We start from the raw sequence: 14,058 nt of genomic DNA, 5'->3' as shown, positions 1-14,058 counted from the left end.
ATGTGGAAATGGGACCTCAAGGTCACAGCAAACCTTACCTTATGCAGACCCCGGTTTAGGGATCTGTGCTTAGCTTTCTGGCTGCTAGCTAAGGCGCTAGGAGATAGATATATCCACATTCCTCCTAGTTTCTTTTTGGTATTTCTGTTTGGTGTGAGTGGGGTGTGTGTGTGTTATATCCAGAGATGCTTAGGGTTTACTCCTAGGTCTTTACTCACTTCTGGTGGCGATTGGGTGCCCAGGATCAAAGTCTACGAGGCAAAAACATACAAACAAACAAACCCTGGGGCCGGAGAGATAGTATGGAGGTAAGGCATTTGCCTTGCAATCAGAAGATCAGTGGTTCGAATCCTGGCATCCCATATGGTCCCCTGAACCTTCCAGAAGCAATTTCTGAGCATAGAGCCAGGAGTAACCCCAGAGCGCTGCCGGGTGTGACCCAAAAACCAAAACCAAACAAACAAAAACATACCTGCTGTATTATCACCCAGGGCCTCTCCCCAGTTTTTCTTTGGACCCCTTTGGATCGAGATGAATCCCATATATAAGTGCAAGAAAATGAAGTCACATACTTATCTGGCATGGGCGATTCCATGATCAGGAAGGTGGTTTCCCCAGGGTGAGGCTCGCCCATTGCACTCCGGGTGTGCTGACCCCTGCAATTTCCCCAAATGTGGGAAACTGCGTAATTTATGGTAATGGGGGACTGTGTGCGCACTCTCCCCTGCAAAAAAAAAAAAAAAAAAAAGGAAAGAAAGAAAGAACAAAAAAGAAAATGAAGTCACATCCTAATAACACATGGAGAGTTTGAAAGCAAAACCAGGTTCTAGGAATCGTGGGACCACCCCTGCCAGCTCGCTGCTCCTTCTGGTCCTTTCCTTTTCCCTGCTTCCAGGATTCTAAGGGGCTAGATAAAATGAAGTGGAGCAAAGGCACCAGCTGTGGTTGGATAAAGTGGATGACCAACAGGCTGGGCGGGGACCTGAGTCGGTGCATACCTACACCTCCCAAGGATCTGAAAGGCTGAACAGAGCTGTTAAATTAGCCTAGCCAGAGTGTGTGTAATTGTACTCCCGAATCCCCTTCCCCAGGGTGTACTTAGAGATCGTCGGTATTAGCTGATCAGCAAGTAAGATCTGTTCTGGGGAACAGCCTGTGTACGTGGAGGGGAAAAAAGCTCCATGGATGTGGCCTAAAGGGATCTTCAGACCTTTCTCCAGAGTCCTGGATGTGGGGCTGGGAGGGGTGAGCCCAACAACCCTCTCTTACTTGCTTAGTAAAGTTTCTCTCCTGCACCCAAACTTAGTAGTACAGTGCTTAATTTTACAGATAGTAGAGCAGATCTCCGATTTCTTCTCACATCCTTTAATTCTCAGAGGGAGGAGCATCAGCCGTTGGCTCTGCTTCCCGGAGGTGAGGGTCTTTCTTCCAGGCCCTGTCCTTTTCTTTCTTCTACTTCTTTTTTGCGGGTGGTGGTGGCGGCGGTTAGTTTGAGTTAGGGTTTATTTGTTTTGGTTTTTGAGCCACACCCGGCAGTTCTCAGGGGTTACTCATGGCTCTACGCTCAGAAATCGCTCCTGGCAGGCTCGGGGGACCATATGGGTTGCCGGAATTCGAACCATAGTCCTTCTGCATGCAAGGCAAACGTCCTACTTCCATGCTATTTCTCTAGCCCCTTGATTTGGTTTTTGGGCCACACCCAGTGACGCTCAGGGGTTACTCCTGGCTATGCGCTAGAAATCGCTCCCGGCTTGAGGGACCATATACGACACCAGGGGATCAAACCTGGTCAGTCCTAGGTCAGCGCGTGCAAGACAAACACCCTACCTACCGTTTGTGCCACCACACCGGCCCCAGGCCCTGTCCTTTTTAAGTATGGCCTCTCACCCTCTTGTCTCTACTCCTGCTTTCTCCCTATTACTTCTAATTTCTTTTTCTTTTGGAGATATGCCCGATGCGGTGCTCAGGGCTCACTTCTGATGGTTGGGTTTGGGGGACTCTCTGGGGTACTGGGTCAGTTGCGTGCAAGACAATGCCCTAGCCGCTGTGCTATTGCTCCGGCCCCTTCTATTTTGTAGAAATAGTTTTCTTTCTTTCTTTTTTGTTTGTTTGTTTGTTTTGTTTGTTTTTGGGTCACACACGGCAACGCTCAGTTAGGGATTCCTCCTGGCTCTACACTCAGAAATCACTCCTGGCAGGCTCGGGGGATCATATGGGATGCCAGGATTCGAACCACCGTCCTTTTGCATGCAATGCAAACTCTCTACCTTCATGCTATCTCTCCGGCCCCAGAAGTAGTTTTCTATCTACTTTGGCTGCTACTTTGGGGATCGCTGGTCTCTTAGATCCTATCCTCGCTTGGATCAGCTCTCTCCATCCCTTGACCACGCCCCCTTGCCCGCTCTTAAATTCCACTTCGAGGGCTGAGTAGCGCATAAGAACTACATTTCCCGGCAAGCTCTGCGAACGAGTTCTCGCGAGATGCGAGAAGACACGTGCGCGGAAGGAGCGATGGACAGCTGGAATAAAGGGAAGGAGCTGATGGTGAAAGGAGCCGATCAAGTGGTGGCGAAAAGGGTTGCAGGAAAGGTCAAGCCCCTAGACAGGGTACGCTCACAGTGGGCCCAGCTGGCTGTCCGCCCCCCACCCACCCCGTGTTGCTGCCTTGAACCCTGACTTCTCGAGTTGGGGGTTTATTAGACAGGTTAGTTGAGGGCCAGCAGTCAGAGATTGAGCGTTGATTATCAATATTGCGACCCTGAGGCTTGCGGATTCGGTGTTTGGATGCCCAGGGAATCTGTCCCTTAATTCAGGGAATCATCACCTGGAGGTTCGTTTTAGGGTGCAGAATTCAGCTCAGATCGGGGTTTTGCTAGGATCTGGGATTCATCAGGGACCAGGTCTGCATTTAGTTCAATACTTGGGATTCACTCAGGATTTTAAAAGTTAAATGTCTGGGACACACTCGCAGCATCAGGAGTTAAATATATTCAGGGCTCACTGTTGGATTAAGAGATTAACATCTAGAGCGAGATAAACGGGTTTAGGATTTCCCCTTTATTTTTAATTTTTTGGTCTAGAGTTACTACTGACTTAGTGTCCAGTGGGCTTCTTTTGGGGTCACACTCGTCAGGTGGATTTCAGGATTGAGGAGGAGGAATCATGGTGAGACTTTCTTGAAAGCCCAGTGAAATCTGGGTTGGGATTTCTGAAGTGTAGGGTTTGGGGAGGTGTGTCCAAAAGAAACTATATTTTTGCTTCAATATTTGGACTGATATTCTGGCAGAGGTCTTTAAGAGTTGCTTTGTAGAGTTTGGTTGGGCCATTCCTGAGTTGAGGGTGCAAGGTCTAAACTAATTTCTCTGTTGGAATTTAAGGTTTAGGTAGCAAGTGCTGCCATGCTCAAAGCTGTGATCCTGATTGGAGGTCCCCAAAAGGGTGAGGAGCCCTGGGGAGTGGGTGGAGGAGGTTGAACTAGAATTGTTGGCCGGATGAAGGAAGTTGGGGACAAAGAAAACTGAACTGTGCTATTCTGACTTTCCCCAGGGACTCGTTTCAGGCCTTTGTCTTTTGAAGTGCCCAAACCCCTGTTTCCAGTGGCAGGGGTCCCTATGATCCAGCACCACATTGAAGCCTGTACGCAGGTAACTTCCAGCTCATCCCTTTTATGCTGTCTTTCTCTCCAACCACGACCTCTTTCCACCAGGAAAGTCTCATTGGAAATTATCCTGAGAATGACGCCCCCTAGAGCATTCTTTGTGCAATCTAGCAACTCACCTCTACCGCCACCCCTACCCCCACTTTGCCTGCCAGTCCAGTCACATCCTGTCCCTGTTTTGGGGAAGAGGGGAACAATCACACCCAGCGGTGTTCAGGGCTTACTCCTGATTCTGTGCTCAGGGATTACTCCTGGTGAGTGCCAGGAATCAAACTCAGGTCCACCGCATGCTAAACAAGCATTTCCCTCTTTATTAACTCTCTGGCCCCCATCCCCATCTCTTTATTCAGAATCCATTTGTGTGTCTGTGTGCAAGACAAGTGCTATACCTACTATACTATTGCTCCAGCACAGCAAGACATTATTTCACTCTAGCCTCTTTCTGATATAGGAACTTGAACAAATTTCTCAGCCTGTTTGAGCCTTAATTTCCTGGGTTGTAAAAAATGGGGTAGTGGGGGTCAACCTGCACTCTGAGATGACAAAATTTATTCTTAAAGTGCATGGTTCAGGACTTTGGATAATAAAATAATCTCCTTGCCTTGTGCTGACCTCAAGATTATTGGTCAAATATGGGGGAAACCAACAAAGGTTGTCAAAGGTTGACTGGGGGTGCGGGTAGAGAAAAAAGGGAAAAAATTAAATTATATATATATATATATATATATATATATATATATATATATTGGTTTTTGGGCCACACCCGGCGGTGCTCAGGGGTTACTCCTGGCTGTCTTCTCAGAAATAGCTCCTGGCAGGCACGGGGGACCATATGGGACACTGGGATTCGAACCAACAACCTTTGGTCCTGGATCGACTGCTTGCAAGGCAAACGCCGCTGTGCTATCTCTCCGGGCCCATAAATATTTTTAATGTTATTTTGTTGTTGTGGTTTTTTTTTTTGAGTCACACCCAGCAGTTCTTAGGATTTACCTGGCTGTGTTTTCAGGGATCACTTCGGTGGGATTCCAGGAACATAGGGGTGCCAGGGATTTCTAACTTTGATGTGTGCAAGACAATCACCTACCTGCTGTAATAGCTCTCTGGCCTGAAGATGGAAAGTTGAGGCTGTGTAGGCCAGCAAGGGAAAGTAGAGAACCCTGCCACAAAGGCCAATATTCACTTCTCACTCTACACTCTTGGATTCTGGGTCTCATGAATTTCCCTCCTGTCAGATTGTAGTCTCCACCTTGTTCCTGTCTGCAGGTCCCTGGGATGCAGGAGATACTGCTCATTGGCTTCTACCAACCCGATGAGGCCCTCACTCGCTTTCTGGAAGGTGCTCAGCAGGAATTCAACCTTCCCATCAGGTATCTACATGCATGTGCCATGTCAGGATGGGGGAAGCAAGGCACCCCACTGGTTCTGGAGTATCCTGCCACTGCAGAACAACATTCTTTTCTCTATGGGCTTGCAGGGTAGCGGGCTTTAGAAACAGGAGAGGTCCTGATCAGGGTCTCTCCTCTTATTGAGCTGGCTCTGGGATCCCTTGGGGACAGGTACCTGCAGGAATTTGCCCCCCTGGGCACTGGTGGGGGGCTCTACCACTTCCGGGACCAGATCCTGGCCGGCAGCCCCGAGGCCTTCTTCGTGCTCAATGCAGATGTGTGCTCCGACTTCCCCCTGAATGCCATGCTGGCCGCCCACAGACGCCAGCCTCACCCTTTCCTGCTGCTGGGCACCACGGTGAGTGTGGGATCTGGGAAGGGGGGAGGCCCCTTAGCTACTGGGAGGCAGAGAGGGAGGGCAGCTGTCAGCTGTCACCCGGCTGGGGTGACAGGCCTGTCAACAAGCTGCGTGCTAGGTGCTGTGGGCCAGGCCCAGCAGGGGAAGCGGGCAAAGCGGCCACCCAGGGCAGGCAGGTCACTGTCTCGGCCGTCTGTCTCCCAGGCAAATAGGATGCAGTCCCTCAACTATGGCTGCATAGTGGAGAACCCCCAGACACATGAGGTAAGGAAAGAGGGGGCTGGCTGGAGTGTCTGCTTTGGGCATCAGGCCTCTTCGTCATCCCTGCCTATCCTGTTTTCTAAAGACTGGGATCACACTAGGGGTTGTGGGAGCCTGTGTGTACCATCCATCACCCTGGTTTCTCCCAGAGATCAGGCCAGAGCCAGGGGCTCAGTGCACCTCCAACCCAGAGTGTGCCACTGTAGAGCAGGTTAGGGGCATATAAGGGAGCTGTAGGGGCACAGGAGGGCTTCCTGGAGGAGGAGATGCCTGATCTGAAGGCCTTTCAGGGAGAGGGAGGGACCATGTGATCTGTGTGAAGACCTCCAGGGGGAGACACAGTGCCAGGTACTAGCTGAGGAGCTGCCTGTCAGGGAGGGCCAAGCTGGTGCACTACCCTGTGCTCAGTGGCATAATGCTTTGCTTCTGCTTTGTGGGCCAGCTCCCTGGTGTGAGGGGTGGGGTGCAGGCAGGACCCCAGCAGCATCCTTAGCACCACACCTTCAGGTCCTGCACTATGTGGAGAAGCCTAGCACTTTCGTGAGTGACATCATCAACTGCGGCATCTACCTGTTCTCCCCCGAAGCTCTGAAACCCCTCCGGGAAGTCTTCCAGCGTAATCAGCAAGATGGGCACCTGTGAGGCAGCACCCCTGGTCCCAGTCATAACTCCCACCCTGGTCTCTGCAGATTCCCTCCCTGAGCTCATGCGTGCCTCACCTTCCTTCTCCTTCTCAGCCCAGCGTCCTGGCCCGCCTCTTCTAACCTCATTCTGTCCCTCTTCCTTATCCATCCCACTGGCTTCTCTGTCCCCGCTGCTTGCCACGCCCCCTCCAGTGTCTTCTTTCCAGCTCCCCAATGTCCCTGTGTCCCTGAGATTTTTTTCAGAACAGAGGGCAGCACTCACACACACGCTCTGGTGGCCCTGGGAGCATAGCACACTGAGTCTTGCTGTCTAACAGCTATAGTCCTGGACCCTGGGCCCCTCCCCTGCACCCCTGTCTCTGCCCCTCCTTTCTCCCGCTCTTTCTGTCCTTCATGAGCCAGCACTTCTACCATCTCTCTCTTCCTCTCTTTCTGCCCTCACCAGCTGCCTTTCTCCGGGGTGAGTCTATGTCTACTTCTGCCTGTCTAGCAAGAGGGAGGGTCTGTTGGTTGATATGTGGGATTCTAGTTCCCCAGGTACCCCAGCTGGGGTTGTGAAGGCTGATATGCTTGGGGCCTGTGGGAAAGCTCCTGGGGATGGGACACCCTTGGGAGAGGATCCAGCCACAGTGGTTGGGAGTAGGGGGCTTCTCTCCCCTTTCCTTTCTTACTCTGTCTCTTGCCAGGGAGGGAACATCAGGCCTGTGGCCGGGAGCAGGCACCATCCGCCTGGAGCAGGACGTGTTCTCAGCACTGGCTGGACAGGGCCAGATCTATGTGCACCTCACAGATGGGGTCTGGAGCCAGATCAAGTCTGCTGGGTAGGAAGGGGTTGGGGGACCAGGGGACCAGGTCCTTAGTGTTCCTCCAGCTGTCACTTCACTTTATGAACCCCAAATTCCACTTTGTGACACCCCCCCAGCTCAGCCCTTTATGCCTCCCGCCTCTATCTGAGCCAGTACCAGTTGACCCATCCAGAACGCCTTGCCAAGCACAGCCCGGAGGGCCCATGGATTCGAGGTACCCACTCATCCTAGTCCTTAAACTTCACCTTCCTCTGCTCGCTGCTCTCCGCCCCCTGAGAAGGGGTCTGCTGTGAGTGTGTTGCCCCTATGACCTCTCCTCTGCTTTCTAGGGAATGTTTATATCCACCCAACGGCTAAGGTGGATCCTTCAGCTGTGGTAAGTGGGGTCAGAGCCAGCCAGAGGAGGGATAGCACTGGGATTGGGAGATGTGGCAGTTGTGGCTACCTCCTGAATTCAAGGCTTGACAGCCACCTCTTTCCCCAAGGGGGTTGAATTTGGGGTGTGCTGTGCATCTCCAGGACTTATGAACTGCCATTCTCTCCACAGCTGGGCCCCAATGTCTCCATTGGGGAAGGCGTGGTTGTGGGTGAGGGGGTGCGGCTCCGAGAGACCATCGTCCTCCATGGGGCCATGTTGCAGGTAAGAAAAGGTGGAGGGGGGGAAGGATGTCTGTATGGGGTGCTGCGTTGGCCGTGGCCCCCTCACCTCACACCACCTTGTTTGTCAGGAGCACACATGTGTCCTGCACAGCATTGTGGGCTGGGGGAGCACAGTGGGGCGCTGGGCCCGCGTGGAAGGTACCCCCAACGATCCCAACCCCAATGACCCTCGAGCCCACATGGACAGTGAGAGCCTCTTCAAGGATGGGAAACTTCTACCAGCCATCACCATTCTGGGTAGGACCACTCAGGACTGGAGCAGGGGACGGCCATGTCCTGTATCTTGCGAGGGCCTGCGTGTGCACACCCATGCCAGTGTGCGTGTGCATGATTGTGTTTGTGTGTACATGTGTACACTTGTGTGTGTTTGTAAACACACTGTGTGTGCTTGTGTGTGTGCTCACAAGGCCGTGTGCTCGAGTTTGCATGTGTGTGTGTACTCATGCACGTGCGTTCCTTCAGCAAACATTTGCCCAGTTCCTGCTGGGTGCCAGCCCGTGTGAATCACAGGGGCCTGCAGCCAGGACACAGATGGGCAGGCTGCGGATTCCTCAGAGGGCAATGGCCCCACCTCTGTGCCCGCCCAGCCTACCTTCCCCATCCATGGCCTCCTCCTGCTACCCTCGTCCACACTGCAGGCTGCCGCGTCCGGATCCCTGCCGAGGTGCTCATCCTGAACTCCATTGTTCTGCCACACAAGGAGCTGAGCCGCAGCTTCACCAACCAGATCATCCTCTAAAGGGGGCTGCCTGCCTCAGGGCCCCCCCCCAACTCCTCTCTGTGAGGCTCTGCCTGCCTGCGGCCTCGGTCCAGAAAGGCCTGTGGGTAGCCAGGCAGGATCTTTACCCGCTGGGAGCAATGTGGGTGGCCAGGGGTCACCAGCCTTCCCTCTCCGCTCCCCAATAAACCCCAATGAACTTGGAGCCAGCACGGACTCCGCTTGTGCCTGGGCTGGGGGTGGAGGCGGGAGGGGGGCCGCTGAGTCAGGCCCCCCCACATTAGCATTTAAATTGGAGTCGTTGCTGCGGGCTCATGAATAATGAATCTGGAGGCCTAGTAACCCCCCCTTCAGGCCTCAGCCTCTCCCCAGTTCTGAGGAAGGAAAGGCCCTGCAGTCTCCTGCCCCCCACCCCCAGGCCTCTGCCTGCACCCCAGCTTACCCCTCTCCCTGTTCCTCTTCATTGAGCCTGCTCAGTCCCCTCAGTGTTATGATTCCAGAGGGAAGGATGGAGGACTTCTGCTGGACTGTGGGGTGCAGGCAACAGGCCTGGGCCCTAGAAGCCAGGGGCAAGCCTGGCTCACCCCACACACACAGCCCTGCTCCATGTCGCCTGCTGAGTCCCAGCCCGGCATGTTTTCTGCTTTGCCAGCTCCATCTGCTGCTGCCTGGCTCTGGGTGGCTCGGGGATGGGGGGGGATCTCTCTGGTGACTGCTACTCCCCTGGTGGGGTTGGGGGGTGGCCCTGAACCAGTGCCTGCCTCTCTAAAAAGACTCTGGTGTGCTCTATGCCAACAGTAGGGGGCAGGGGTGGCACTTCTCAGCACCCTGGCAAGGCTCTCAGGGAAGGAGGGTTCTTCCTCCTTCACTTTCTGCCCCCCCCAGACCCTCACCACCTCTCTTGCCTGCCCATGACCCTCCCATGCCCCTCCTGATACCCCCCCTTCCCCAGCTGTGGGTGCGGAGCTTAGTTGCCAGATGAGCTGGTAATGATCGTAATCTGCTAATTGAGAGGAATCTAATTACCCGAAGAGAATGGGGGGGCCCTGGGTGTGGGTGGGAGGGAGGAGGGGGTCCTGGCAGCAGGCAGGGGTGGCAGGCTGTGGGGGCTGTGGGCCGTTTGATCAGCACCAGAGGCTGGGACAGAGCCCAGGGCTTGGCTAGGAGCTGCCTTGAGAGCGGCTGCAGCAGCAGGCCTGGAGTCTCGGGGAAGGTGCGATCTCTGCTTTCTGGAGAGTGAAGGATGCAGGGCTTGAGCCTCAGGTCACCTACCTGGAGGCCTGGACTCAGCCCCAGCCCAGTCAGGGGCAAAGGGATCATGTTAGCTCTCCTGACCCATCACCCACCTTCCTGCCCCTCGGAGAACAGGTCACCTCCACAGGGCTGCTTGGGGACATCAGTGCCTCCTCTGGGCTTGGAGTCACAGCCCATGGGAGGGGCCAGGCCCCCTGGATGCTCCCCTTGCCTCCTGCAGCCCTGACCTGTCTGTTCCGAGTGGTTGGCAGGGGCATGGCAGCTCCATCATAAATATGATAATTTAATTATTTTCTCAGCAAAACACCGTGAAATCCAATAAGTCTGTGTCAGGCCCTGGCCCCCGGGACCCCCCTTGGGGCTCAGTGGGGGTGGGGACATGTTGGGGAGGTGCCGGGAGGGGAAAGGGTCAGTGTCTGAGGCCAGGAGGGGGCTGGGGAGGCCAAAGCTTTGGAAGAAGCAGCGTCCCAGGCTCTTGGGACCTCTGCCTCTGTTGTGTGTGTGCTGGGGGGGGGGGGGTCCTGTGGCAATGTCCTCCCCACTTTGACAGTCCTGGATGTGGGTACGAGTGCCTGCTTTTGGAGGGAGATCAGACTGGGGTAGCCCCCAACCACCTCCAAGACCTCTGGGGTAGAGAAGGGAGAAGCCAGGGAACTGGGCTGGGAAGTGGGGGATGATGTTGGGGGGGGAGGGATGCGGGGGAGGGGTGCGCTTCTACCATTAGCGGTATTTTTTTTTCCCCTTCAGTTTCCATAAAAAGATTTTTCTGTAAAATCAGCGAGGGGGAGCGAGCTGGGGGCCGGGTAAGTTGGGGGGGGCGGGTCTCTGGCACCAAGCTGGATGGGAGACAAGGGAGAAGAGAGCTAGGGACAGGGACTGAGTGTGGAGAGAGGAGTTGGATGGGCTTCAGGAGCCAGCGAGGGGGAAGTGGCCCAGCCAAGAACGCGGCTGGGGGGGGGGCGGGGGGGGCAGCAGGGGCCCCCACATCCCCTCCCCGCCACAACCCCTCCCCTGGCACGCGGCTGCCATTACCGGGGAGCAGATTGCAGCCCCTCCTCCTCCGGGGATGCAGGCACAGCTGGGGCCCTGCCACATCTGCCGCATCAGCACGGAGCACAGCTGGGTGTGCCCAGAGCCCAGCTCCCCAAAACACGAGGTGGGGAGCTGGGGGCCAAAGTGGGTTCAGGACCCCCTCCAGCCCTCCCCAGACAGACTCCCCGACACCTCTGCCAACAGACACAAACTCTTGAGGCGAGGCTCAGCTACACCCACCCGCACACTTAAGGCGCTCCTGTGTGCAGACTGGAGAACTGACAAACAGGCAATCACTCCGCCTCCCGCCCCCGGCCCGAAGGCTCCCCCTCCGCCGCCCAGGGCCACCCCTGAGCTCCCATGGGCTGGAGCTGGCAGCAGGGTAGAGGCCTTGAGCCTGGGGAGGGAGAGCTGCGTGCACCCCACAAAGGCCCTTCCTTTGAGATGTGAGCCTCACTGCACTGGGCCCAAAGTAGGGGTCTCCACCCTGCTGGCAGGCTGCCCCCACAGACTTGCTCTCCAGGACGTTATCCCATCAGCTGCCTCCAAGAGGCACTGCCTGTCTCAATTTGCAGCCTGAAGCTCCTGACCTCCCAGGGCTGGCCCCTGCCGCTATCCCCCCTACTCATCCACCATACTCACACCCAATGCCAGGTTCGCACCGGGCACTGCACCCCCTCCTTTGCTCTGCTACCCCTGACTTGCTTCCACAGGAGAAATGTCCCCTTCCCCAGAAAGAGCATTTTAGCCAGGCGACGATGGCCATGCTTGGCCCCTGATTAAACCCAGCCTCCCCACACCTGGAATCCTTGCTTTCTTCCTTTCTCTCCTTGGCCAGTGTCTTGCCCTCCGTCCCCCTCCCCCAGCACACCCCCCTTCCAGTCCCACATCGCCCGGGCCCCTCGGAGCTTTAATCCCTCCCGCTGCCTTGCTCCTTATCTGCTCCCAGCAGCTTTCACTGCTGCAAAACCCTCTCCCCCTCCTTTCCCAGATCCTCTCCCCCTCCTTCCCCCCGGTTAGCTCTTCTCTGTCCGGCACCTCCAGGTCCACCCCTGGTCCCCCAAGACAGCTGGGCCCTGACACAAGACCTGCACCCCTGAGCGCCCTCTGCGCTCTCTCCAGCCTCACCATTCTTTTTTTTTTTTTTCTTTTTCTTTTTCTTTTTTTTTATCAGCCACCCCTCTACTCCCAATGGCCTCTCCCATCAGACTGGGTAGACACCCATAGCCCAGCTTGCATGTCTCCCTGGCCCTGTGGCCACTACTACTATCTGCCCCTAAGATCTTGGCTCTGGTCTCTTTCATTCTAGGATGTCCCAAAGGGCATGACGGGGGTTGAAGCAACTGGACAGACAAGCCCTGCAAAGGAGAACTCAAAGCCAAGCCAGCTTATGCTCCAGCAGGGGTGTGATGGGAGGGTTCCCCTTGGCTGGAGGGCTGTGGGGGGGCAGGCAGGGCTAGCGGTGGGACACTAACCCTCTTCAGCAGCCTCTGATCACGTCTGGGCCTCCCCACCATCACCCCCCTTCCCTGGGACTCTCATTAACCGCTTCTCCTGCCTCGTCCGCGGCATAAATAACCCAGATAAATCAGCAGCCGTCCGCCCCCCGCCCCTCGGCCCCCGCACAGCCCGTTTGTCACCGTGGCTTGCTCGCCAGCCAGGCCTGGCCCAGCCCCGGCCCCCAACCCCCATCTCAGCCCTTCCCGCCACGAAACATGCTGGCCCACATTGACCCATCGCTTGATCCACACAGAAGCTAGACCCGGATGGGGAGGGGTTATTGGGCTGGGGAGTGGGTCCTGGTGTGTCCTCAGGGAAATGGGTGGGTGCTGGGGCAAGGGGTTTCAGGAGGGCATTGCCTGGGCCCTTCTGGGTGCAAAGTGGTGTTATGAATTGGACTTGTGCTCAGCTCAGGGGACCCTGGGGTAGGAGTAGAAGCCAAACTCCGGAGCCCCTAGGAGCAGGAGGGGCCTCAGAGCCAGCCAAGCTGGGTCCTGAGAGAGCAGTCTTTGGGGTCTTTGGCCCTAGTGAGGTGGGCCTGGTGGCTCCAGCCCTCTGCCCTGTCCCCATGCCCTGGCCCTGCCGCATTCTGCGGCTACAGTGCCATCATCTCCGCCTCTTCCTGCTGTCACCAAGCCCAGTCCAGCCCCCTGGGGGTGGGGAGGGGCTGGCAGAGAAGGCGACTGGGGACAAATGTGGAAAGTGGGGACAACTGGAGGGCAGAAGAGGCCTGGCCGGAGCCTCCCAGGGACCCCCCTCCGTGCCCCCTGAACCCTCTATTGAGGTCCCGCAGCCGGTGGCCCCATTTGGCCCAGAGGCTCCTGGCAGGGGGCAGCTGGTCCCTAGGGTGGGGGTGGGGGCACGAGGAGGGGCTAGGGGAGCTTGGGCACCAGGCTGGGGGTGGGGAAAAAGCTGGGCCGGGCCCCAGGGACCAGCTGGGCAATGAGCCGGGGAAGCAGCCGGGAGGCTAAATGAGGGAGATTATCACCCAACTGCAGCCGGGCAGAGAGGGAGGCAGGCAGGGAAGCGGGGAGAGGGGGGAGAAAGAGCAGGGGGCCAGAGGGGAAGGGGGGGTCGGGGCAGCAGAGATTGGAGAAGTTGGGGCCCAGCAGCAGGGGAGGATGAAGGGCCATCAGAAAGGATGGTGGGGAGGGGGCGACTCCCATAATCAAAAAGAAGCAAATCCCTGGGGGTCTTGGAGACAGGCTGAGAGGGACATGGGGACAGTTAGACAGCTGGCTGTGGGGCAAACAGCCACTTCGTTCCCCTCACCACTGTTCCCCTTTCCAGCAGCCTGGAGTTCGCCTCACTGCCCACCGCCAGCCTGTCCCTTGGTTCCTGGGCAGCGGTCCCCAGTACACAGGAAATGACCTGGCTCACGGTGGGCGGCCAGCAGGCAAAACAGCCTGGGGGATCTCAGGGGCCACGGAGAATTTAGGAACAGACACAAAAGTCCAGGGCAGTGGTGGATACTAGAGAGAGCTGGGTGCAGTTACCCGTGTCTTGGCAGAGTCCCAGACTGAAGTAACCTTAAAAAAGCAATTAAATCACCTTAAAAAAAACCAGTAAAGAAAAATCAATACTAGGAGAAAAGGGGAAGAGAGGGAGGCTGGGGAATGGGCTCTGTAGATGTGGGGTGCCTGGGGGTGCGAGCACAGGAGAGGAGGCTCAAGGCAAAGGACAGAAGGGACTGTGCGACGCTCCTAGGGCTAACTCGGCAGTGGCTGCCTGAGCCACCCCCAACTTCCCCTTCCAGGGGGTACAGATGCGGCCGCTGAC

At 56.2% G+C, this 14,058-nt stretch overlaps 1 protein-coding gene and 1 non-coding gene across 3 annotated transcripts; both read left to right on the top strand.

Annotated features, from left to right (window-relative positions):
* The first annotated feature begins 568 nt into the window (after window positions 1-568).
* On the top strand, window positions 569-727 carry LOC126002828 (U1 spliceosomal RNA). The gene has a single exon (XR_007493453.1). It is a non-coding gene; the product is annotated as a U1 spliceosomal RNA (small nuclear RNA).
* Window positions 728-2,487: 1,760 nt separating this feature from the next.
* Window positions 2,488-8,698, top strand: GMPPA (GDP-mannose pyrophosphorylase A). Of its 2 annotated transcripts, none has more exons than XM_049768294.1 (14): window positions 2,488-2,607; window positions 3,378-3,438; window positions 3,547-3,644; window positions 4,925-5,028; window positions 5,218-5,404; window positions 5,609-5,668; window positions 6,173-6,303; window positions 6,755-6,769; window positions 6,996-7,130; window positions 7,232-7,329; window positions 7,445-7,491; window positions 7,663-7,755; window positions 7,844-8,012; window positions 8,414-8,698. In XM_049768294.1, exons 2-14 carry the CDS (start codon window positions 3,399-3,401, stop codon window positions 8,512-8,514), a joined length of 1,278 nt encoding a protein of 425 aa, XP_049624251.1. In that variant the 5' UTR covers window positions 2,488-2,607; window positions 3,378-3,398; the 3' UTR covers window positions 8,515-8,698. The 2 variants fall into 2 exon arrangements, with proteins under 2 accessions (XP_049624251.1, XP_049624250.1); XM_049768293.1 differs by having other exon boundaries at window positions 2,523-2,830.
* The last annotated feature ends 5,360 nt before the right edge of the window (window positions 8,699-14,058 follow it).

The sequence above is a fragment of the Suncus etruscus genome, chromosome 2 (genome assembly GCF_024139225.1).
Source record: "Suncus etruscus isolate mSunEtr1 chromosome 2, mSunEtr1.pri.cur, whole genome shotgun sequence".
NCBI classification, from domain to species: domain Eukaryota; kingdom Metazoa; phylum Chordata; class Mammalia; order Eulipotyphla; family Soricidae; genus Suncus; species Suncus etruscus.
The sequence above is the reverse complement of the archived record's forward strand: the minus strand, read 5'-3'. Positions and strand labels throughout refer to the sequence as shown.